The 24,294-nt window shown below is 40.1% G+C and overlaps 1 protein-coding gene across 20 annotated transcripts in view; it reads right to left on the bottom strand.

The window, feature by feature from the left end:
* The window catches only part of CCDC171 (coiled-coil domain containing 171), a 395,951-nt gene that overhangs the window by 279,015 nt on the left and 92,642 nt on the right, over window positions 1–24,294 (bottom strand). For all 20 annotated transcript variants that reach the window (XR_011380113.1, XM_051845352.2, XM_051845399.2 and 17 more), the window contains one exon: window positions 11,762–11,900. Coding sequence is in view for 19 of the 20 variants with exons in the window: in XM_051845352.2 (XP_051701312.2) it covers window positions 11,762–11,900 (139 nt within the window). In the remaining variant the exon portion in view is untranslated. The remainder of the gene's footprint in view (window positions 1–11,761; window positions 11,901–24,294) is intronic.

The following is a 24,294-nucleotide window of genomic DNA, read 5'->3' as shown; positions in this document are numbered from 1 at the left end:
TCTGCATGGTACATTTCTTTTAATCCTCTGCTATTTTGATACATATACAAGGGTATTTCCAAAGGCTTAAGGAAAATGCACATTACATAAAAAACTATGTATGAATTTCAAAAATTTTTGCACCAAAATAAACTTATCTTTTCATTCTATTTTTCCACAAACTTTCTGAAGTTATCTTGTATTATCTTGTATTATTTTTAATACTCATGAAAAACACTGCAAGATAAAGATTATTAATACCATTTTACACACAGGCAAACAGATTCAAAGGGAGAAAATCAGTAGAGGCCATCCAACTACTCTAATATACTGCTAGAAACCAAAACCAGAACAATTGTTGTCCAAAATACATTTTTTCTATTATGCCATATTGACTGAGGCTAAGTCTTCATCAATGTCAAGATATAAAAGTTGAGGCCAGTGCTGTGGCATAGCAGGTAAAGCCACCACCTGCAGTGCCGGCATCCCATGTGAGTGCCGGTTGAGTTCCAGCTGCTCCAGTTCTGATCCAGCCTTCTGCTATGGCCTGGGAAATCAGAAGAAGATGGCCCAAGTCTTTGGGGCCCTGCACCCACGTGGGAGACCTGGAAGATGCTCCAGGCTCCTGACTTCCGATTGGCCCAGCTCTGGCCATTGCATCCATTTGGGTAGTGAACTGTAGATGGAAGACCTCTCTCTGCTTCTGCCTCTCTGTACCTCTGCCTTCCAAATAAATAAATAAATCTTTAAAAAAAAAAAAAGACATAAAAGTTAACAGGAATATGAAGGAATTTCAAAAAGTTTATGGAAAAACTGAATACCAAAAACAGTAGATTGAAAACAAAGTACCAAACAAGCATAAATTCTGTTTCTGTTTCTTATTTCTTATTAACATGTTTTATCATGTGACATAAAGAATAAGTTTAGGTTTGATGCTAAATAGATTGTGTAATTTTAGAAATTTAAGATAATTGAGGGATAAAAGGACTCATTTCTTTGCCCAAGACATAATTCACATAAAGAGTTTGTTACTGGAACAGAAAGTCCTAAATGCAATGCTGGCTAACCATACAATGTTTAAATGAATCTTTACTGATAGTCTACTAAGAACCAAGGACAAGGATACTGCGATGAATCTACAACCAATATACACAGGGGACTAAAAAAACAAAAATCTTCAATTAAGTAAGTTCATAAAATGATTGGTAAATTTTAATGTATTATTAAAGAGGAATTCGGGTTTGTTATAAAATATCTTTAATCAGAAAAAGGAATGAGGAAGCCAGAGTTGTGGCATAGTGAGTAAAGATGCCGCCTGCAGTGAAGACATCTCATACGGGCGCTGGTTTGAGACCCGGCTCTCCACTTCCAATCAAGCTCGCTGCTATGGCTTGGGAAAGTAGAAGATGGCCCAAATCCTTGGGCCCCTATACCCACGTGGGAGACCTGAGAAAGCTCCTGGCTCCTGGCTTCAGATCGGCTCAGCTCTGGCCATTGTGGCTATCTGGGGAGCGAACCAGCAGACGTAAGATCTTTCTCTGTCTGCCTCTGCCTTCACCACTCTATAACTCTGCCTTTCAAATAAATAAATAAATCTTAAAAAAAAAAGCAATGAGATGACAAAGAAAAATCTTTATTTGCACCTTGGTATACTATGTCTCACACTGCTAAATTGAAATTTCTGGCTTAATATAATGTTTTTTGTTTCATAATAATATCTTTGAGTACTCAAAACTTATTGTTCACTTTTTTGCACACTCAGAATGATTATCACAAATAGAAAAGCACCTAAATAATCATTTCTAATGCAAGTTCTTAAAGAAACACAAGCATATGCAAATATGCATTTATAGTTAAAACTTGGCACAAGGGCCTTGCTGATCTGCAATGGACAGAGTTGATTCAAAACATAAGTAACAGTAAAAGCAATTAAGGATATTCTTAATAAGGCTTAAAATAACAGATGGGAGCAAGCTTTTGGCCTAAAGATACCCATGTACCATATCAGAGTGCCTGGGTTCAATCTCTAGCTCCTATACCAAATTCCAGCTTTCTTCTAATAAGCACCCTGGGAAAAGGGAATGACTCAGGTGATGCCTCAAGTACTTAGATCCCTGCCACCTATATGGGAGACTTAGACTGTTGGGCCCAGCTCCAGTCCAGCTCCAGCTACTCTAGGCATTTCAGGAATGAACCAGCAGATATAAACTTGCTCTCCTTTTCTTTCGGTCCCTCTCCCTTGCAGATTAAAAAAATAGGATTAATACAGCTTTTTAAACAATCAGCATTTTTTAAAGATTTATTTATTTATTTATTTATTTGAAAGGTGTAGTCACAGAGAGGGAGAGGGAGAGGCAGAGGCAGTGTGAAGTATTCCATCCTCTGGTTCAGTTCCCAAATGGCCACACAGCCAGAGCTGGGCCAGACAAAAGCAAGGAGCCAGGAGCTTCATCCAGGTCCCCAACATGGGTGCAGGGGCCAAGCACTTGGGCTATCTTCTGCTGCCTTCCCAGGCACATTGGCAAGGAGCTGGATCAGAAGTGGAGTAGCCAGGACTCAAAGCAGAGCCCCTGTGGGATGCCAGCACTGCAGCCACTGGCTTAACTCACTTCACCATAGTGCTGGCCCCAAGAAATTAGCATTTTAAACTTAAGTTGAACATTTCAAACAGCGAAACATAATGCTTATCACTCCTAAATATTTAACTCAATCAAATGTTTAAATTTTTAACTTAAATATATGTTTAGGCATTATGAAGAAATGCTAAGTGAAAACAAAGAAACATCAGAATCTATTATTGTGAGAAGTCAGATAGGTTAATAGGGATCTCCATGGAATTTGGGATGTAAAATATTCACTACCTTCCCCAAAAGGTTATCTTTAGCAAGAATAAACAGGCCACCCTCATTCCTTCCAAATCTTCAAATTTACCTTGTAAATAGCAAGGGAGCTCTTCCTGAGCTCACAGCTCATTGTAAAAACGAATTACCTATCCCACCTTTAGCAAGCCAGATAGGATGGAGAATTGTAAATGAGGTCTTTTAATGGTTTTTGCCCCCACCTGGTAACTGAATGCCAATCTGATGGTAAAGTTTTTTTTTTTTTTTTTTCCTTTTGAAACTGTACTTAAAAAGCTCACTGCCACCAAACCCTTTAGGATTTTTCCTCTCTTGGAAGCCCCCCTCCAAGTTACTCCAGCTGGAGGGCCTTGATTCTAATAAATACTTTTAAATCTCTTTGCAGTCTGCTTGGAAATTCTTCTTCCATGTGAGACAAAGAACCAATGTAACAATAAGTTCTCTGCAGCTGTTTTCCCACGACATTGTCAACATCACATACTTTTGCTCCCACAGCTCAACTTTTCATCTTCTCTTGCACCTAGTTACCTGTACATAATGTATTTGTAAGGGCTCAAGGAGTCAGTTAAGCTGAACTGAAATTGATCTGGGCCAAGCTGAATTGAAATTGATCTGGGCCAGCGCCGCAACTCACTAGGCTAATTCTCTGTCTTGCGGCACCCGCACACCAGGTTCTAGTCCTGGTTGGGGCACCGGATTCTGTCCTGGTTGCCCCTCTTCCAGGCCAGCTCTCTGCTGTGGCCAGGGAGTGCAGTGGAGGATGGCCCAAGTACTTGGGCCCTGCACCCCATGGGAGACCAGGAGAAGTACCTGACTCCTGCCTTCGGATCAGCGCGGTGCGCTGGCCGCAGTGCGCCGGCCGCGGTGGCCATTGGAGGGTGAACCAATGGCAAAAGGAAGACCTTTCTCTCTGTCTCCCTCTCTCACTGTCCACTCTGCCTGTCAAAAAAAAAAAAAAAAAAAAAAAAGAAAGAAAGAAAGAAATTGATCTGGTTAGCTATCATCATCACTATCCACAGCTCTTCCTTGATCATATTAATGATATTTAATTTCTTAGTTTCTTATGTGCCTATCTCACATAATAAAATGTTACCCTCTGTTAGTTTTAACAAGTACTTAATTTTTCAGCAAATGCTATGTTCCAATCTCAATATGGACCTTAACAAATCTCAATCTCTCCCTCTCTCTTTCTCTCTCTCTCTCTCTCTCACACACACACACACATCCCACACACACAACCATTTGATTTTTCTCCCCAGATCAACAATGAGATTTAAATTTTTTAAATTTACTTATCTATATAGAATGTTTCAAGAAGCTTATGCCTATGACAGCTACATAAAATAAATACTTAAATACCCAAAGACACATACTTGATGAATAATATTCAATAGTATTAAATTTTAAGTGCCACTATGACAGATAAAAAGTGATATTTATATTATCAAAGATAATGCTCACATATAAATACTATTACTATTCTGGGTGAAATTCGGTAATCAATTTTTTAGTAAAAATTCAGAGTAGAATGCTTATTAACCCCTTTAGTTTTAAGTATCTTCTACAAAAGCAGAAAAACACCCTTCTGAAGTAAACCTAATGGATGACTTAAATTAGAAATATTATCAAGAAACAATAACTTCACCACAAGTATAACAATCAAAGCACTTTCCAAAAGCCTATAATGCCAACGATCAGCATTATTATATAACCAGTTAAGCCCCCAAAGTATAAGCAAAAAATATACACTTGACCATTTGCAATCACAAGTTCTTTAGAGAATAAAACATTCTTTGAATAAAACCTCATGAGAACTAGAATTCCCTTTTCAATATATGGTCTCTCCTAAAGCTGCAACTAAATATTACTGAGTGGCAGCAAAACAAATCTCAAGAAATGATGGACTTAAGAAAATTTCATTGAGGAAAGCACAAAACAAGTCTTAATAATACCAATTTGAAAATGAAAGGTCCCCTGCTTCAAGAGAAGCAGATATAAAAACTCAGTAATGGCTAAACAACTGGATCTATGGAGCCCCCCATGGACTTTAATACACATAATCATTAAACAGCCTAAGCTAGAAACTCAGTTTTAATTAGCAGTTGATTAAAAAGTTAGATTTTGAAATTAATAGTTCAATTTTTAATCAAGACTTCCAAAAATCAAATTGCCTCAACTTTCATGTTGTGTTCACATGTTCACAAGAACATAAAATTAATTGTTAATTCCTTACATGTTCTATGCTAAAAATAATACCATTAATTTACTAATCATATCTTTTCAATCCACACATATAATAGGAAGGATTTCTCTGACATAAAAGTACAATTAAAGTTGGTTAGGTCTATATTTGTTTAAATACCTGTTACCGGAGAAGGCAAGGTTCTTGTCTTCACGCAAGAAAGAATTCAGGTGTGAGAAAGAGAGTAGTGGAAAGCAAAATAGCAAGGTTTATTAGCATAGGGACATCTGTAAGAACGGATGGGCACCTCTCCAGACTGAACCTGAGAGAGTGCCCCGTCACTCAGACTGGGGGAGAGCGAGGTTACATGGTTGAATGGAGAGAATACACCTGGGCAGGCCAGGCAAGTGGCTCAGCAGAGAGGCAGAGGGCTGAGCGTGCAGTCCAGTTGAGGCTGGGGTTTTTAAGGGGATGGACCTTGACTTCCTGCCTCTTCTCCTCCTGGAAAAAAGGACTTTTTGGATGTAAATACTAAAAATTCATTTCTGAGTTTTCCCCCTTAAGTTATCAGACAGGGGGAAGCCTGGCTGGCATTGCCCTGCCTTAGAGGAACCTTAGAGGAAGGATGGTTATCGGGTAGAAGGGGCAAGGCATTTGAAGTGCAGATACTGGGCTGCACCTGGAAGGTTATTGGGATGACTTTGAGATGCAGATGCTGGACCTAGATGTCAACTCCTTAGGCCTTTGTCACACACACATAAGCTCATTTCTGACTTCCTACCTAACATTCCCCCCTCTAGAGAGAAATACCCATAATTCTTTTTGGGATAAATGGATGGAGCTCCATCTTCTGTAGCTACTTCAAAGCTGACATATGGACGTCAAGATGGATATAGGTATTTCCTCTTGCTATGTGTCCTATGGTGTGCAACAGTGGCCTTGGAGAGACTGTTCTGCTTTGTATTGTATTAATAACACATTGATCTCACTAGTAAACCTACAGAAGCAAGTGACCTTAATTTTCTCTTCCAATGCAAGAGACTATAAAAACCAATACTTGAATAATGGCCATGAACACGACCTAAACTAGAAAACAAGCTATTACCTCAAAGGGGAAGAAAAATTACCTATGGGTAACTTATGCTTCCCATATATATTCAATAAAATACTGAAAATATCATACTCAGAAGAAATCTAACTATGAAAAAGACACATTAGGGTACATAAGATAATAGGAAGTCCTTATGTTAAGGCAGCTGGGTAGATATTAGCCTATGTGTATGAGAGGGATGAAGAGAAAGATAAATTTTAAAGAAAATAAGTTTATGTACAATGGAATGAAGAAACAAGTCCTGAAAGCAGGCTCCAGCCTCCTGTCTGTCTCCCCTAACCCAAGGTGTCCTTGCCTGTCCTTTATCAAAAGGAACTTAACTGAACTGAGGGAGTGATACAGCTGTCCTGACAAGGTTATCATCACTGGACTGAATGAGTCACTTGCTTCTCCAATAGATAAGAACCTTGATGGTCAGCACTGTCTGGAAGGGCTTGTTTAGGAAAATTCCACATTTGCCTGCGCCGCGGCTCAACAGGCTAATCCTCCACCTAGCGGCACCAGCACACCGGGTTCTAGTCCTGGTTGAGGCGCCAGATTCTGTCCCAGTTGCCCCTCTTCCAGGCCAGCTCTCTGCTGTGGCCAGGGAGTGCAGTGGAGGATGGCCCAAGTCCTTGGGTCCTGCACCCCATGGGAGACCAGGAAAAGCACCTGGCTCCTGCCTTCAGATCAGCACGGTGCGCCGGCCACGGCGGCCATTGGAGGGTGAACCAACGGCAAAGGAAGACCTTTCTCTCTGTCTCTCTCTCACTGTCCACTCTGCCTGTCAAAATAAATAAAAATAAATTTAAAAAATAAAAGAAAGAAAATTCCACATTCAAAAATCCTTCACCATTAGTTTCCCAGAAGAAGGAGGAAAGAAGAAATGGGGGACCCATACTTATGTCCATAAAATCCCAGTCTGAATGCAGACTGGGCTCTCAGTCCTTTACTGAGACATCCGCCTGGTCTATCAGGTGTAAGAATTTCTGTCTCTTCACCTTTTTCAAAAAATTCTTTGCTAATCGCTTTCTTGTCTGCTTTATCAACCACATACTTCATCATAGAAAGAACAAGCTCCCAGGGTTCAAATCTATGGTTCTACTGAAATGTAAAAGCTTCCTAATAAGTCATTTACTCTTTAGTCAACAACAATTATGAGCTTAAAACACACAAAAGTAAGACTTTGAAGATGTGGAACTAGGAAAACTCAATTCTTATGCCTTTAAAATTGTATCAGTGAATACTTCCATATAGAAAAATTTTTAAAATGTTTTCCTCCCAAAGGAAAACCTATTTTATAGGTTTAACCCTATCACTAATGTATCACCAATCTATTTAATAAATCAATAAAGGAATATGTATAAAAATGCATTTTGGAAAAGTGATAAATTAGTTTTTTATAAAAACACTATATTTATTGTTTAAAGTAATAATGTTCTAACTAAATAATTTTTAAACTTTATATTATGATCAAGGAAAAAAAATAGAGAACAGTACTAATAAGCATAAAGCAGAAAAGTTAAAAGAGAAAGTGATTGGCCGGCACCGCGGCCCACTAGGCTAATCCTCTGCCTGCGGTGCTGGCACCTTGGGTTCTAGTCCTGGTTGGGGCGCCAGTTCTGTCCCAGTTGCTCCTCTTCCAGTCCAGCTCTCTGCTGTGGCCCAGGAAGGCAGTGGAGGATGGCCCAAGTCCTTGGGCCCTGCACCCGCATGGGAAACCAGGAGGAAGCACCTGGCTCCTGGCTTCGGATCAGCACAGCGCACTGGCCGTAGCGGCCATTTGGGGGGTGAACCAACGGAAGGAATACCTTCCTCTCAGTTTCTCTCTCACTGTCTAACTCTGCCTCGCAAAAAAAAAAAAAAAGAGAGAGAGAAAAAGTGATGGAACAAAGACATAAGCCTCAGCCATTCTCCCTCTTTGCCCAAAAGATAGATAAACATTGGAATTTATTTCTTGCTCTTGAATCTCAATTGGGTCTCACACCCTGTTGCCTTCATACCCCAACCCCCACGGCCACCTGAAAGACCAGTTGCTGGAACACTTGAAAGACCAGTTACGGGAATTCTCCTCTGCCTACTGTCCCTTACCCCCACCCCTATCCCTAGCCCTCCTAAAATATAAAAAGGCCCAGCCCCCAGGGCTTGGGGTCTTCTGCCATGTGTTCCATCAGTGTGCATGCAAGCAGTTGGTCACCACCTCTACGAATTTATTTTCTCTGAATAAATTCGATCTGGCTGTAAATTCATACACTGTCTATTCTCTATTCTGCACCTCTTTTCCTCACATTTATGCTGCCCCATGTAAGGAGGCACCATTATGCAACTCTTTTCCTAACAGAAAGCTAATAGGGAAGAGAAAAGGAGAAAAGGAGACAAGAGAAAAAACAGAAAAGCGGAAGGTAGGAGCTTGAGATTAAAAAAAAAAAATGGGGTGTGTCGCTCCCCCTCTTCGTGGAGGAACGACACAGGACCCTGCGCTGTTCTTTCGTCTGCTCGGCCCTCCCCGGGTTTGCTGCTGGTTCTTCCCGGGTTGGCTACTATCCCTTCCACCTCCGTGGAAGGGCAGTTCCCCCTGGCCACATTCCCCACTTCCGCAGGGGAGTGGCACACCGTCGGCCGGCTCTTCTCGGGGGCTGCACAGGTGTTCCCTCAGCTAGATGTTCCCCATAGATGTTCCTGGTGCATGCCGTCTCTCTCCTCCTTTATAGTCCTCCTCCGCCAATCCCAACTCGGCTGCCCACACGCCGAGTACGCTGCTCTCCAATCAGGAGCAAGTCCTACAGTTAATTGGTTGAACTGGAGGCAGCTGTGCGGAAGCTGTTTACTTCTCTCCCAGCGCCATATTGTGGGAGAGCAGATGCATAGAATAAGTCTTAATTCCAGTAACTTAGTCTAGTCCGAGCTGCTCCCCACAGAGGAGAGCAGATGCATAGAATAAGTCTTAATTCCAGTAACTTAGTCTAGTCCGAGCTGCTCCCCACAGGGTGAATACATCAATAGTTTGAACCACTTAAAGGGGACACAACTTAGTTTGTAAGCTGAATAAATTTTAGCAATCTATTAGGTCTTCAGCAAAGAACTGAAATTCACAGATCTGAAACTGCTTTCAGCAATCCATAAAGCTTTGTAGAACAATTAGTCTACAATTTTCAGAACAATAGTGTTTAACAGAATGAATATCAAGCAAACAAAGGATGCTGGTAAGCTGCAACTTGTCTTACTTTAAACCATTCATCAAACTGTGATGTTAAAAAAGAAAACGTGATTAACCAAGTAAATTTTTTTTTAACCACAGAGCACCCATATGCTCATGGTGAGCAAAAACCCATTTCATTTTATTATCTGTCTAATCACAGGGTGCAAGAAGACCAGAATTAGAAGAATATCTTACATACTGCATCCTTAGTTCTAACTCTGGGTCACAATATACTGAGTACAATGTCTAGTAAGCAAGTATACAAGCACCCTGCAATATTTTTCTCCACCGATGATTCATATTCCTGAACCAGCAATCCATGTAATTTACGTTAATGAACAGACACTAGAGATTTACTACACAGAGATGTCCTAACTTCCTAAAAAATCCCACCTCAAAATACCCAAACTACAAACTGACCCATGGAGCAAGTAATGATATCAGTCCCTGACTCACAACACACTGAGTATCTCGAGATAGGGACTGTACATATACTAGATCATTTGAAAATGCTAAAGAGTTTTAATTTTATCCCACTACCACCTTTCAACCTAGACAACATTTTCCTGGCCACCACTACTTACTATAACCCAGTCGCCACCTTTTTGAGAAGAAACAGAATTCATTTTCCTCAGTAACTGCTATCACTAAGATTTATGGAATGTGACTGAAAATGAAGAAGCCAAGCCCCTAAGGAAGGTATGTGAAGAAGACAAAGAGGTAGTAGGGTTAGGAATAATCTGCAGCAACCAAATAAACCCAGCCCCCCAAAAAAATTTTTTTGAGATGCAGAGAGACACAGAAAGAAAAATAGACAGGGGCTAGTGCTGTGGTGCAGCGGGTTAAAGCCCCAGCCTGCAGAATCAGCATCCCATATGAGTGCCAATTTGAGTCCCAGCTGCTAAACCCCAGATCCAGCTCCCTGCTATGGCCTGGGAAATCAGCAGAGGATGGCCCAAGTCCTTGGGCCCCTGCACCCATGCGGGAGACCAGGAAGAGTCTCCTGGCTCCTGGCTCCTGGCTTTGGATCAGCTCTGCTCCAGCCATTGCGGCCATCTGGGGAGTGAACCAGCAGATGGAAGACCTCTTTTTCTCTCTGTTTCTACCTCTCTCTATAACTCTGCTTTCCAAATAAATATTTAAAAATTAATTTAAAAAAAGGAAAGAAAAATAGACAGAATTCCTGTCTGTTGATTCACTCTCTAACTACCTGTACAGCTTGGGGAGGGCCAAGACAAAGCAAGGAAGCAGGAACTCAATCCACATCTCTCATGTGTGTGGCAGGAACCCAATCACTTGAGCCATCACCTGCTACTTCCCAGATTCTACATTGGTGAGAAGCTAGAATCAGGATCCAGAGCTAGGAATTGAACACAGACTCTCTAACATGAAATGAGTGTATTAACTGGCATCTTAACCTATAGACAAAACATCCACCCCTCAATTAACAAATTTTCATCAAGGCAAACACTATAGTAGACTATGAGTATATAAAATGAATGAAATTAACCTCAGTGTATTCATAGTCACTTAGGAGGAATAATTCACTAAGATTTTTGCGAGTGTTATGATAAAGATATTTAAGAATGAAAGAAATATAGTTGGTGAGGGGAAGAATTTTGACTTAAGGCAGGAGGAAGAGTAGGAAAAGACTGAATCATGGAAAAGTTTCACAGATTGCAAGATATCCAAACTGGGCATTACATAATGTATGAGAATCTGTTAATGGAAAAGAAGAGAAAGAACACTTTAGTCAACATGGGTCAAAAAAAATTAATAGCTTGAACAAATGCATGCACATTTTTTAAAAAAATATGTATTTAAAAACCCAAAAGCATTCTATTGTGGCTGAAGCAAGACAGAGAGAGCAACGGCAAAGATGCTATAAAAGTTAACACAAAGCCAAAGACGAGGGGTTTAGATTACCTGACAAGAAGATGCACTTTATTCACTCTGAAAGCAACAGGCAGACACTAATGCTTTTTGCATAACGGGAGGTTGACAAGAACAGGTCAATATTTGAGAAAGAGAAATTTGGTGATGGTATGAAAGCTAGATTACTGAGGAATTTAGCTAGAGTAATCAGGTACAAAAAATTATAAAAGGAAGTCTTTGAAATCCTCAGATCTATTGATTCTAAAACCTGAGTCTTGCTTTTACATGAGTAATACTACTGTATACACTTTAAAAAAAATCCTGTATAATTTTAAAACATTTTATAATTCAGTTTTACTAATTCAGCTAGTGTCCCCAATTATTCCAAATCAGAGAGGTCTTATTAGGTAAGTCTTTGATGTAATCAGCATTTCTAGATTTGAAATTTGTATCAATGTCACTAAAATTAGTTTCATACTCTATCAACTCATAGTATGTAGTGTGGAGAAAAAACCCTACTACTCATCAAACATGACCCAATAAAGTAAGTGCCATAGGGTTTTCTTTTTTATCCTTACCATTACAAGTTCTTCCTGTAATTCACTGCAACTTTTTTCATTATACTGAAGTCTCTTTGAAAGGTCTATAATTACTTTCTTCTGTTCCTCGATCTCTTCATTTAGTTTCTTGTTTTTGGAGAAATACTCTCTTTCTAACCTGAAAAGTTAAAGTGTCAGAGCAGATTTTTCAAATATGCTTTTATCAATTATTACTGTACACCTTTAACGTAAGTTGCAGATGTACTATATATTATGTTAGCAGGTCAAAAAACTTTTTAAAGACCATCTTCCCTCTTTTCAAATAAAAAGGATTACATTTTTTAGTATTTGCTTTTTTTATTTTTACCAGAACTCTACCTGGGTCTCCCACATAAGTGGCAGGAACCCCAGAACAACAGCTATCACCTAATGCTTCTGAAGTGCACACTAGCAGGAAAACTGCAACTGGAAGCAGAGCCAGGACCTAGAACCTAGGCACTCTAATATAGGACAAAAGCATTCCACGTGGTGTCTTAATCACTACACCAAACACCCACCCCCAGGATTACACATTTCAAATGAAAAAGTTTAAGCAAATAATGCTTCTCCATTGATATCAGGTATTTATTTATACTATGCCCAACATGATAAGCAAAATATTTTACTATTTTACTAAAAATCAATTGATTTGAAAGGCAGAATGATAGAGAGAGAGAGAGAATTACAGAGAGAGAGAGAGAAAAAGAGAGAGCGTGAGCACAAGAGCTCTTCAATCCACTGGTTCATTTCCAAATGCCAATTACAGCTGTGGTTGGATCAGGCTGAAGCCAGAAGCCATGAAATTATTCTGAGTCTCCCACATAGGTGGCAGGTACCTAAACACTTGAGCCATCATCCCCTGCCTTCCTAGGCAAGTTAGCAGGAAGCCAGATAAGAAGCACCGGAGCCAAGACTTGAACCTGTACTTTGATTTGGGATGGGAGTACCCCAAGCTGCAGCTTAACCCACTACACCACAAGGCCTGTCACTCACACCATTATTTTATTTTATATTTTAAGATTTATTTATTTTATATCAGGGGCAGAGTTATAGACAGAGAGAGGGAGAGACAGATAAAAAGGTCTTCAATCCACTGGTTTACTCCCCAGCTGGCCACAACGACTGGAGCTGGGCCGATCTGAAGCCAGGAGCCAGGAGCTTCTCTGGGGTCTCCAACATGGGTGCAGGGGCCTAAGCACTCAGGCAATCTTCACTACTTTCCTAAGCCATCAGCAAGGAGCTAGATTGGAAGTGGAGCAGCCAGGACTCAAACTGGTGCCCATAAAAATGGATCAAAATAAATAATATGAAAATTAGGAAATCAATCCAGAATTCTCCAACATATAAATACTGAAGTTCCAGAAAGAGAAAATAAAAGAATACAAAGAAATCAACAAAGCATGAGAAAATGTTCAGGATCACTAGCCGTCAGGGAAATGCAAATCAAAACCACAACGAGGTTCACCCTCACCCCGTTAGAATGGTATTCACATAGAAATCAACAAACAACTAATGCTGGCAAGGATGTGGAGGAAAAGGTACACTAATCCACTGTTGGTGGGAATGTAAACTGGTAAAGCCACTATGGAAGTCAGTTTGGAGATATCTCAGAAATCTGAGTATAGACCTACCACATGACCCAATCATCCCACTCCTGGGAATTTACCCAAGGGAAATGAAATCAGCAAATATTCAATAAATAAAAGGTTTCTTTGAGGAAAAAAAAACTGTGCATCAAATTTATAACTCTGAAATATATATACAAGCTTTTTAGTGGGATCCTGCTTAAATCTTCCAAGCTAAAAACAGAAGCTTAAGAATCTTAACCACTGGCCGGCGCCGCAGCTCAATAGGCTAATCCTCTGCCTTGCGGCGCCGGCACACCAGGTTCTAGTCCCGGTCGGGGTGCCAGATTCTGTCCCGATTGCCCCTCTTCCAGGCCAGCTCTCTGCTGCGGCCAGGGAGTGCAGTGGAGGACGGCCCAAGTGCTTGGGCCCTGCACCCGCATGGGAGACCAGGAGAAGCACCTGGCTCCTGGCTTCGGATCAGCGCGATGCGCCGGTCGCAGCGTGGCAGCCATTGGAGGGTGAACCAATGGCAAAAGGAAGACCTTTCTCTCTGTCTCTCTCACTACCCACTCTGCCTGTCAAAAAAAAAAAAAAAAAAAAAAAAAAAAAAAAAAAAAAAAAGAATCTTAAACACTGCAAGGTTCAGGCAGCACTACCAATTGCTATATCAGGTCTTCCCGGTAGGTAAAACAACATCCCATCCTAAAACTCTCCAAGTTGCAGATTAAGGCTATGACTACATTAAAGAGTTCAAAGAACTTGCAATACATTAAACAAACTTAGAACTAGTTTGAGAAATAAATGCTTGACAGTATGACCCTCAATATTTTAAAAATATTTTTTAAAGAAAAACCCAAAGAATAGTCAGGAGCACAGGTAGAAAATGAAATAACCTGTCCAACTATCCCTCAAGTCATGTCATTCTTTCTGACACCACAGATAACTGAAATGGAACTGCTGGCTGCCATATTACATACATGGACAAAGAAGGCAGGATTGGAGAAAGGAAGTCACAGAAATTATCAATGACTGTAACCATCACTTAATATTCATTATGTCTCATTACTGAACTTTCATTAATAGAGCACAGTTATATAAAATGGAAGATATGGAACATTAGGTTAAAGCATTAAGATTGTTAGCTAGTGCTTAGTTGCAACATTTAACTAATATTTAGGATGGTCAGTTGGTGCTTATTAGAATAAAAAATTTGAGTAAAACTTTAAAGCACCAAAACACAAACAAAAACAAAAGTTAAGGAAAAAATTTTCTCTGATGAAAAGTACAAGTATGTAGGGTAGCATCTTGGAGCTTAATTGCTAACAAGTATCTTAAAATTCCTCTGGTCTGGTGCCAGCACTGTGGTGTAGCAGGTAAAGCCACTGCTTGCAAAGCTGGAATCCCATATGGGCACCAGTTCAAATCCTGGCTGCCCAACTTCTAACCCAGCTTCCTGCAAATGTGCCTGAGAAAGTAGCAGAAGATGGTTAAGTACTTGGGCTCCTGCATCCCTGTAGGAGACTCAGATGAAGCTCCTGGCTCCTGGCTTCAACTTGGCCAGTCCCAGCCATTGTACCATTTGGGGAGTGAATCAGCAGATGAAAGACCTCTCTCTATCTCCCTCTCTCTCCATCTCTGTAACTAACTCTGCCTTTCAAATAAACAAAATAAATCTTTGGGAAAAAAAAAGAAAGAAAGAATTATCCACCTCTGCTTTAAATTTCCAAAGGCAGACAATTCACTTGTTCCCAAAGAGGCCCATTATTTTATTTTATAGTTAGAAAGCTTTACTTGTTGAAAGCTCATTCTGATTTCTAACAGGTTCACCTATAGGTCCTAATGATTACCTCAAAGCAAGGGTAAAGCAGACCGCACTATATTCTACATGAAAGTCTTACAAATGTAGTTATATGCAGAATAATATTTGAGTACATATTGGAATGCAAGTAAATACATTAAATGTATAGATTCAAACAATCATTCAAAAGAAATGAAGGAGAATTAAATTCTAATAAAATTCACAAAATATCACTTGGGTCATATTAGAGGAAGAAAATTTTCAGTCAAGAAATTCTACTTAAAAACATTATAAGCATTATAATAAAGGCAGTCATAATTTAAATTTTTCCAAATCATTCAGTAAGTGCTATCTTTAAGATTTTTGCCATACCTGTAATACTGCAGAACTTCACAAAGTTTGTGGAAAATGGAATTAAAACATGTTTAGGGGTGGGCACTTTGTTCTAGTGGTTAAGACACCCATGTCCCATATCAGAGTACATGGATTTAATACCAGCCTCGAATAGAGGCAGAGCCAAGATGGCGGAATAGTGAGGGCGCACACCGATAGTCCAGGAAAAGTTAGTTTAATAAAAGTGGAGTTACTGTAGCCTCAGGAAAAGGCTCAGGAAAAAATTGCAGAGGAAATTCTTCTGGATCTAGTGGATGTGACATGGAGGACCTACGGGGAGAGCAAGGTAGCCCACCGCATGGAAGCCCAGCCACAGAGTCTGCGCGCCAGCGCTGGAAGGGGAGGTGAGACAAAAACCTCAGTGACCCAAGACATTGGAGGGGAAAGGCAGAAAGAGCCTAGAGGGAACGAGGCCTGAAGCCCCACGGGGGAAAGTTCACCAGGCTGACTGGAGGAGAGAAAAAAATGAATAAATAAGGGGAACCAGCACAGACACTAGCCTCTCTCTCCACTCACCTTACAAATCCAAGCAAGACAAAGAGCAGGCACCATTTTACATATGTAAAGGGGGGCCCACCATTAGCCAAGCAGAAAAACCTGACTCTGGTGGGGAGAAATAACAGGAGGTTAGGACCTAGTGAAAGTGTGGAGCCAACGAACTGAGACTGTGAAAATCTGAGGAGGGGGGCGAGAGAACTCACCAAGTACACAATCTCGGTAACCTTGGCAACCCGGTGAGAGACTGCAGAGAAATTTGAGACCACACTGAGGGCTGCATAAACTCTTTGTGTGGTCCCAGACGAACACCCACAGGGGCCAGATTTCGTACATGAACTACCCTCAATTCCACTCAGCTGTGCGGAATTACTTCCCAACTGAGTCAAAAAAAAAAAAAAAAAGAGAGAGAGAGAGAGAGAACAATCTGGGTGAGTCACCTTAGGCACACCCTTAACCCTGAAGAACCAAACAGAGCTCTCTGGCCACACCCATCACAGCCTCTAAGGATCCATCAAAAGCAGACAGTCCACTTAATCTAGAGTCATAGTATAATGAGAAAAAGCACCACAGCGAAGAAACCAAAGAATATCTCCACAATGTCAAACAAATGCAGAAACTGAGGTAACAAGAACAAGGAAGACACTATGATGCCCCAAATGAAAAAGACTCCCCAATTCAAGATTATGAAGATGATGAGATAGAAGAAATGCAAGAAGTGGATCTAAAAAAAAAACTGATAAGAACATTAAGAAGTTCTCAAAAACAAATTCTTGAACTACAGAAATCCTTAATGGACAAGATAGAAAATCTCTCTCTCTCGTGAAAATGAAATATTATGGAGGAATCAAAAGGAAATGAAACAACTAGTAGAAGATGAAACTGTGACGAGAAATCGAGAAATAGTGATGAGAAATCATAATGAAATGAAGAATTCAATAGATCAAATGATAAACACATTAGAGAGCCTTAAAAACAGAATGGGTGAAGCAGAAGAGAGAATATCGGACTTAGAAGACAGAGAACAGGAAAGGATACAGTCAGACCAAAGAAAAGACGAGGAAATTAGAAATCTAAAACATATTGTCGGGAATCTACGGGATACTATTAAAAAACCCAACATTCGGGTTCTAGGAGTTCCTGAAGGCATGGAGAGGGAGAAAGGATTAGAAGGCCTTTTTAGTGAGATATTAGCAGAAAATTTCCCAGGTTTGGAGAAGGACAGAGAGATCCAAGTACAGGAAGCTCATGGAACCCCTAATAAACATGACCAAAAGAGATCCTCACCACAACACATTGTAATTAAACTCACCGCAGTGAAACATAAAGAAAAGATCCTAAAATGTGCAAGAGAGAAACGTCAGATTACTCTCAGAGGATCTCCAATCAGACTCACAGCTGACTTCTCATCAGAAACCCTACAAGCTAGGAGGGAATGGCGAGATATAGCCCAGGAACTAAGAGAGAAAAACTGCCAGCCCAGAATATTATATCCTGCAAAGCCCTCATTTGTGAATGAAGGTGAAATAAAGACCTTTCACAGCAAACAGAAAGAAAGAATTTGTCGCCACTCGTCCAGCCCTGCAAAAGATGCTTAAAGATGTGTTGCACACAGAAACACAGAAACACGGTCATCAATATGAAAGAAGGTAAATGAGGGAAACCTCACAGCAAAAGATCACAGGAAGTTAAAAACATATTAGAAAATATCTTTGGCAAATGGCAGGGCAAAGTTACTACTTATCAATAGTCACATTGAACGTTAATGGCCTGAACTGTCCTGTTAAAAGACACCGATTGGCTGATTGGGTTAAGAAACAAAACCCATCTATTTGCTGCTTACAAGAAACACATCTTTCCAACAAAGATGCATACAGACTGAAAGTGAAAGGCTGGAAAAAGATATACCATGCCAACAGAAATGAAAAAAGAGCGGGCGTAGCCATCTTAATATCAGACAACATAAACTTTACCACAAAAACTGTTAAGAGAGACAAAGAGGGGCACTATATAATGATTACGGGATCAATTCAACAGGAAGATATTACAATTATCAATGTATATGCACCTAATTACAGGGCACCAGTTTATTTAAAAGATTTGTTAAGGGACTTAAAGGGAGACTTAGACCCCAATACAATAGTACCGGGGGACTTCAATACTCCACTCTCAGAAATAGACAGATCAACAGGACAGAAGATCAACAAGGATACAGTAGAGTTAAACGACACTATAGCCCAAATGGATCTAACAGATATCTACAGAACTTTTCATCCTACACATAAAGCATTTACATTCTTCTCAACAGTACATGGAACCTTCTCTAGCATTGACCACATACTAGGCCATAAAGCAAGTCTCAGCAAATTCAAAAGAATTAGAATCATACCATGCAGCTTCTCAGACCATAAAGGAATGAAGTTGGAAATTAGCAACTCAGGAATCCCTAGAGCATACGCAAACACATGGAGATTGAACAACATGCTCCTGAATGAACAATGGGTCATAGAAGAAATCAAAAGAGAAATCAAAAATTTTCTGGAAGTAAATGAGGATAACAGCACAACATACCAAAACTTATGGGACACAGCAAAAGCAGTGTTAAGAGGAAAGTTTATATCAATAGGTGCCTACATCAAGAAATTGGAAAGGCACCAAATAGATGAGCTTCCAATTCACCTCAAGGATCTAGAAAATCTGCAGCAAACCAGACACAATTCTAGTAGGAGAAGAGAAATAATTAAAATCAGAGAAGAAATCAACAGTATTGAATCCAAAAAACATTACAAAAAATCAGCCAAACGAGGAGCTGGTTTTTTGAAAAAATAAACAAAATTGACACCCCATTGGCCCAACTAACTAAAAAAAGAAGAGAAAAGACCCAAATCAATAAAATCAGAGATGAAAAAGGAAACATAACAACAGACACCACAGAAATAAAGAGAATCATCAGAAATTACTCAAGGACTTGTATGTCAGCAAACAGGGAAATCTATCAGAAATGGATAGATTCCTGGACACATGCAACCTACCTAAATTGAACCAGGAAGACATCAAAAACCTAAACAGACCCATAACTGAGACAGAAATTGAAACAGTAATAAAGGCCCTCCCAACAAAGAAAAGCTCAGGACCAGATGGATTCACTGCTGAATTCTACCAGACATTTAAAGAAGAACTAACTCCAATTCTTCTCAAAATATTCAGAACAATCGAAGAAGAGGGAATCCTCCCAAATTCTTTCTATGAAGCCAGCATCACCTTAATTCCTAAGCCGGGAAAAGATGCAGCATTGAAAGAGAAATACAGACCAATATCCCTGATGAACATAGATGCAAAAATCCTCAATAAAATTCTCGCCAATAGAATGCAACAACACATCAGAAAGATCATCCACCCAGACCAAGTGGGATTTGTCCCTGGTATGCAGGGATGGTTTAATGTGCGCAAGACAATCAACGTGATACACCACATTAACAGACTGCAGAAGAAAAACCATATGATTATCTCAATAGATGCAGAGAAAGCATTTGATAAAATACAACACCCTTTCATGATGAAAACTCTAAGCAAACTGGGTTTGGAAGGAACATTCCTCAATACAATCAAAGCAACTTATGAAAAACCCAAGGCCAACATCCTATTGAATGGGGAAAAGTTGGAGCATTTCCACTGAAATCTGGTACCAGACAAGGATGCCCACTCTCACCACTGCTATTCAATATAGTTCTGGAAGTTTTAGCCAGAGCTATTAGGCAAGAAAAAGAAATTAAAGGGATACAAATTGGGAAGGAAGAACTCAAACTATCCCTCTTTGCAGACAATAAGATTCTTTATTTAGAGGATCCAAAGAACTCTACTAAGAGACTATTGGAATTCATAGAGTTTGGCAAAGTAGCAGGATATAAAATCAATGCACAAAAATCAACAGCCTTTGTATACACAGGCAATGCCATGGCTGAGAAAGAACTTCTAAGATCAATCCCATTTCACAATAGCTACAAAAACAATCAAATACCTTGGAATAAACTTAACCAAGGACGTTAAAGATCTCTATGATGAAAATTACAAAACCTTAAAGAAAGAAATAGAAGAGGATACCAAAAAATGGAAAAATCTTCCACACTCATGGATTGGAAGAATCAATATCATCAAAATGTCCAATCTCCCAAAAGCAATTTATAGATTCAATGCAATACCAATCAAGATACCAAAGACCTTCTTCGCATATCTGAAAAAAATGATGCTGAAATTCATATGGAGACACAGAAGACCTCGAATAGCTAAAGCAATCTTGTACAACAAAAACAAAGCCGGAGGCATCACAATACCAGATTTCAGAACATACTACAGAGCAGTTGCTATCAAAACAGCTTGGTACTGGTACAGAAACAGATGGATAGACCAATGGAACAGAATAGAAACACCAGAAATCAATCCAGACATCTACAGCCAACTTATATTTGATCAAGGATCCAAAACCAATCCCTGGAGTAAGGACAGTCTATTCAATAAATGGTGCTGGGAAAATTGGATTTCCACGTGCAGAATCATGAAGCAAGACCCCTACCATTCACCTTACACAAAAATTCACTCAACAGGGATTAAAGACTTAAATCTATGACCCGACACCATCAAATTATTAGAGAGCATTGGAGAAACACTGCAAGATATAGGTACTGGCAAAGACTTCTTGGAAAAGACCCCAGAAGCACAGGCAGTCAAAACCAAAATTAACTATTGGGATTGCATCAAATTGAGAAGGTCCTGTACTTCAAAAGATACAGTCAGTGAGTGAAGAGGCAACAGACAGAATGGGAAAAAATATTTGCAAGCTATGCAACAGATAAAGGGTTGATAACTAGAATCTACAAAGAAATCAAGAAACTCCACAACATCAAAACAAACAACCCACTTAAGAGATGGGCCAAGGACCTCAATCCACATTTTTCAAAAGAGGAAATCCAAATGGCCAACAGACACATGAAAAAGTGTTCAAGATCACTAGCAATCAGGGAAATGCGAATCAAGACCACAATGAGGTTTCACCTCACCCCGGTTAGAATGGCTCACATTCAGAAATCTACCAACAACAGATGCTGGAGAGGATGTGGGAGAAAAGGGACACTAACCCACTGTTGGTGGGAATGCAAACTGGTTAAGACACTATGGAAGTCAGTCTGGAGATTCCTCAGAAATCTGAATATAACCCTACCATACAACCCAGCCATCCCACTCCTTGGAATTTACCCAAAGGAAATTAAATTGGCAAACAAAAAAGCTGTCTGCACCTTAATGTTTATTGCAGCTCAATTCACAATAGCTAAGACCTGGAACCAACACAAAGGCCCATCAACAGTAGACTGGATAAAGAAATTATGGGACATGTACTCTATAGAACAATATACAGCGTCAAAACCACTGAAACCCGGTCATTTGCAACAAGATGGAGGAATCTGGAAAACATTATGCTGAGTGAATTAAGCCAGTCCCAAAGGGACAAATATCACATGTTCTCCCTGATCGGCGACAACTAACTGAGCACCAAAGGGGAAACCTGTTGAAGTAAATGACTATGAGAAACAGTGACTTGATCAGCTCTTATCCTGACTGTTGATGTACAATGTAATACTTTATCTATTTTAGTATTTTTTTTGTTCTAGTACTATTGGTTGAACTCTGTAATTAACACACAATTATTCTTAGGTGTTTAAATTTTAACTGAAAAGTGATCCCTATTAAATATAAGAGTGGGAATAAGAGAGGGAAGAGATGTACAATTTGGGACATGCTCAAGCTGACTTCGCCCAAATGGTGGAGTTAGAAACGTGCCAGGGGATTCCAAATCAGTCCCATCAAGGTGGCATGTACCAATGCCATCTCACTAGTCCAAGTGATCAACTTCAGTTCACAATTGATCACACTGATAGGTCTAAGAGTCAAAGGGATCACACAAAGAAGACTAGTGTCTGCTAATACTAACTGATAGAATCAAAAAGGGACAGAACAATCCAACATGGGAAGTGGGATACACAGCAGACTCATAGAATGGCAGATGTCCTAAACAGCACTCTGACCTCAGAATCAGCCCTAAGGCATTCGGATATGGCTGAAGAGCCCATGAGAGTATATTAGGCATGGAAAGCCAAGACACTCTGGCAAATAAAAAAAAAAAAAAAAAAAAAAAAAAAAAACAACAACCACCACCACCACCACCACCACCACCTAAATGAAAGATCTCTGCAAGTGAGATCCCAGTGGAAAGAACGGGGCCATCAAAGAAGGAGGTACCTTTCTCTGAAGGGAGGAGAGAACTTCCACTTTGACTATGACCCTGTTGGAATAAGATCAAAGTCGGCGAACCCAAAAGGCTTCCATAGCCTTGGCAACTCATGACTAGAGCCTAGGGAGATTACTGACGCCATAAACAAGAGTGTCAAATTGTTAAGTCACAACAGGAGTCACTGTGTACTTACTTCTCATGTGGGATGTGTCCTTAATGTGTTGTCCAATGTGAAGTAATGCTATAACTAGTACTGAAACAGTATTTTTACACTTTGTGTCTCTTTGTGGGTGCAAACTGATGAAATCTTAATATATACTGAATCGATCTTCTGTATATAAAGATAATTGAAAATGAATCTTGATGTGAATGGAATGGGAGAGGGAGCGGGAGATGGGAGGGGTGCGAGTGGGAGGGAAATTATGGGGTGGGGAGCCAATGTAATCCATAAACTGTACTTTGGAAATGTATATTTACTAAATTAAAAAATGCCCAATAAAAAAAAATACCAGCCTCTGGCTCCTAATTCTAGCTTCTTCTAATGCAGATCCTGAAAGATAGCAGTGATGGTTCAAGTAACTGGGCTCCCATCACACACAAGGAGGAACTGGACTGAGTTCCCAATTCCTGGTTTTGGCCTCAGTCCATCACCAGACATTGCAGGCATTTGAGCTCTCTTGTTTTCTCTTAACACCTTCTCTCTCTTTTTCTCTCTCTCTGCCTCCATTATCCCATCTCTTTCAAAAAAAATTTAAGATAAGTTTATTTTGGCATAAATTTGTTTAGGTCTATACACACCTTTTCAATAATATATTATTTTCCACAAATTTTGAAGACTCATTATAATTACTACTACTTAATACTTATGTTTAAAATTATTTATGCTAAAATATTTTTAAAAGAAATCTTTATATTGTCAGTATAAATGGAAAACTATTTACTTGTCATAAATAGAAACTAAGATTTAAATAATAGTTTATAATGTCTACTAGGGACTTATTTTGGAAACATTAAAGAATTATAAATTTCTTAAAGCATTTCAGTTTTTTTTAAGATCTATTTATTTATTTGAAAGAGTTATAGAGAGAGTTATAGAGTGCCGTAGTGTGCACTGGGTTAATATTCTGCCTGCAGTGCCAACATCCCATATGGGCACCGGTTCTAGTCCCGGTTGCTCCTCTTCCAGTCCAGCTCTCTGCTATGGCCTGGAAGAGCAGTAGAAGATAGCCAGTGCTTGGGCCCCTGGACCCACATGGGAGACCAGGAAGAAGCTCCTGGCTCCTGGCTTCGGATAGGTGCAGCTCCAGCCATTGCGGCCACCTGGGGAGTGAACCAACGGAAGGAAGACCTTTCTCTCTGTCTCTCTCTTTCCCACTGTCTGTAACTCTACCTTCCAAATAAATAAATAAAATCTTTTAAAAAAAATAAAAGAAAGAGTTACAGAGAGAGAAGAACAGAGAGAAAGAGATCAATTTGCTGGTTCACCCCCCAGATGGCCGTAACTGCTAGCACTGGGACAGGTTGAAGCTAGGAGCTCCATCTAGGTCTCCCACACAGGTGGTAAGGGCCCAAACACCCGGGCCATCCTCTGCTGCCTTTCTGAGGCCACTAGCAGGGAGCTGGCTCAGAAGTGGAGCAACCAGAACTCTAGCAGGCACCCATACATAATGCCGGCATCACAGTATCTTTACTGGTGACACCACAACACCAGCCCCAACACAGAACTTTCAAGATGAAAGGTTTTTGAACTGACAAAGGCTAAAACAGTGGGAGTCAGAAGGGTTCTGACTCTACGTCTGAGTGGTATATCCTTATTCTTGTTAAGCCTTGATTTCGACATCTGTAAATTAGGAATTGTTTCAAAAATAAAGCTACTGGGGCCAGTGCTGTGGCGCAGCAGGTTAACACCCTGGTCTGAAGCACCAGCGTCTCATACGGGCTCCGGTTCAAGACCTGGCTGCTCCACTTCTGATCCAACTCTCTGCTACAGCCTGTG

The sequence above is a fragment of the Oryctolagus cuniculus genome, chromosome 1, assembly GCF_964237555.1.
Source record: "Oryctolagus cuniculus chromosome 1, mOryCun1.1, whole genome shotgun sequence".
NCBI classification, from domain to species: domain Eukaryota; kingdom Metazoa; phylum Chordata; class Mammalia; order Lagomorpha; family Leporidae; genus Oryctolagus; species Oryctolagus cuniculus.
This window is presented reverse-complemented; position numbering and strand designations above follow the sequence as displayed.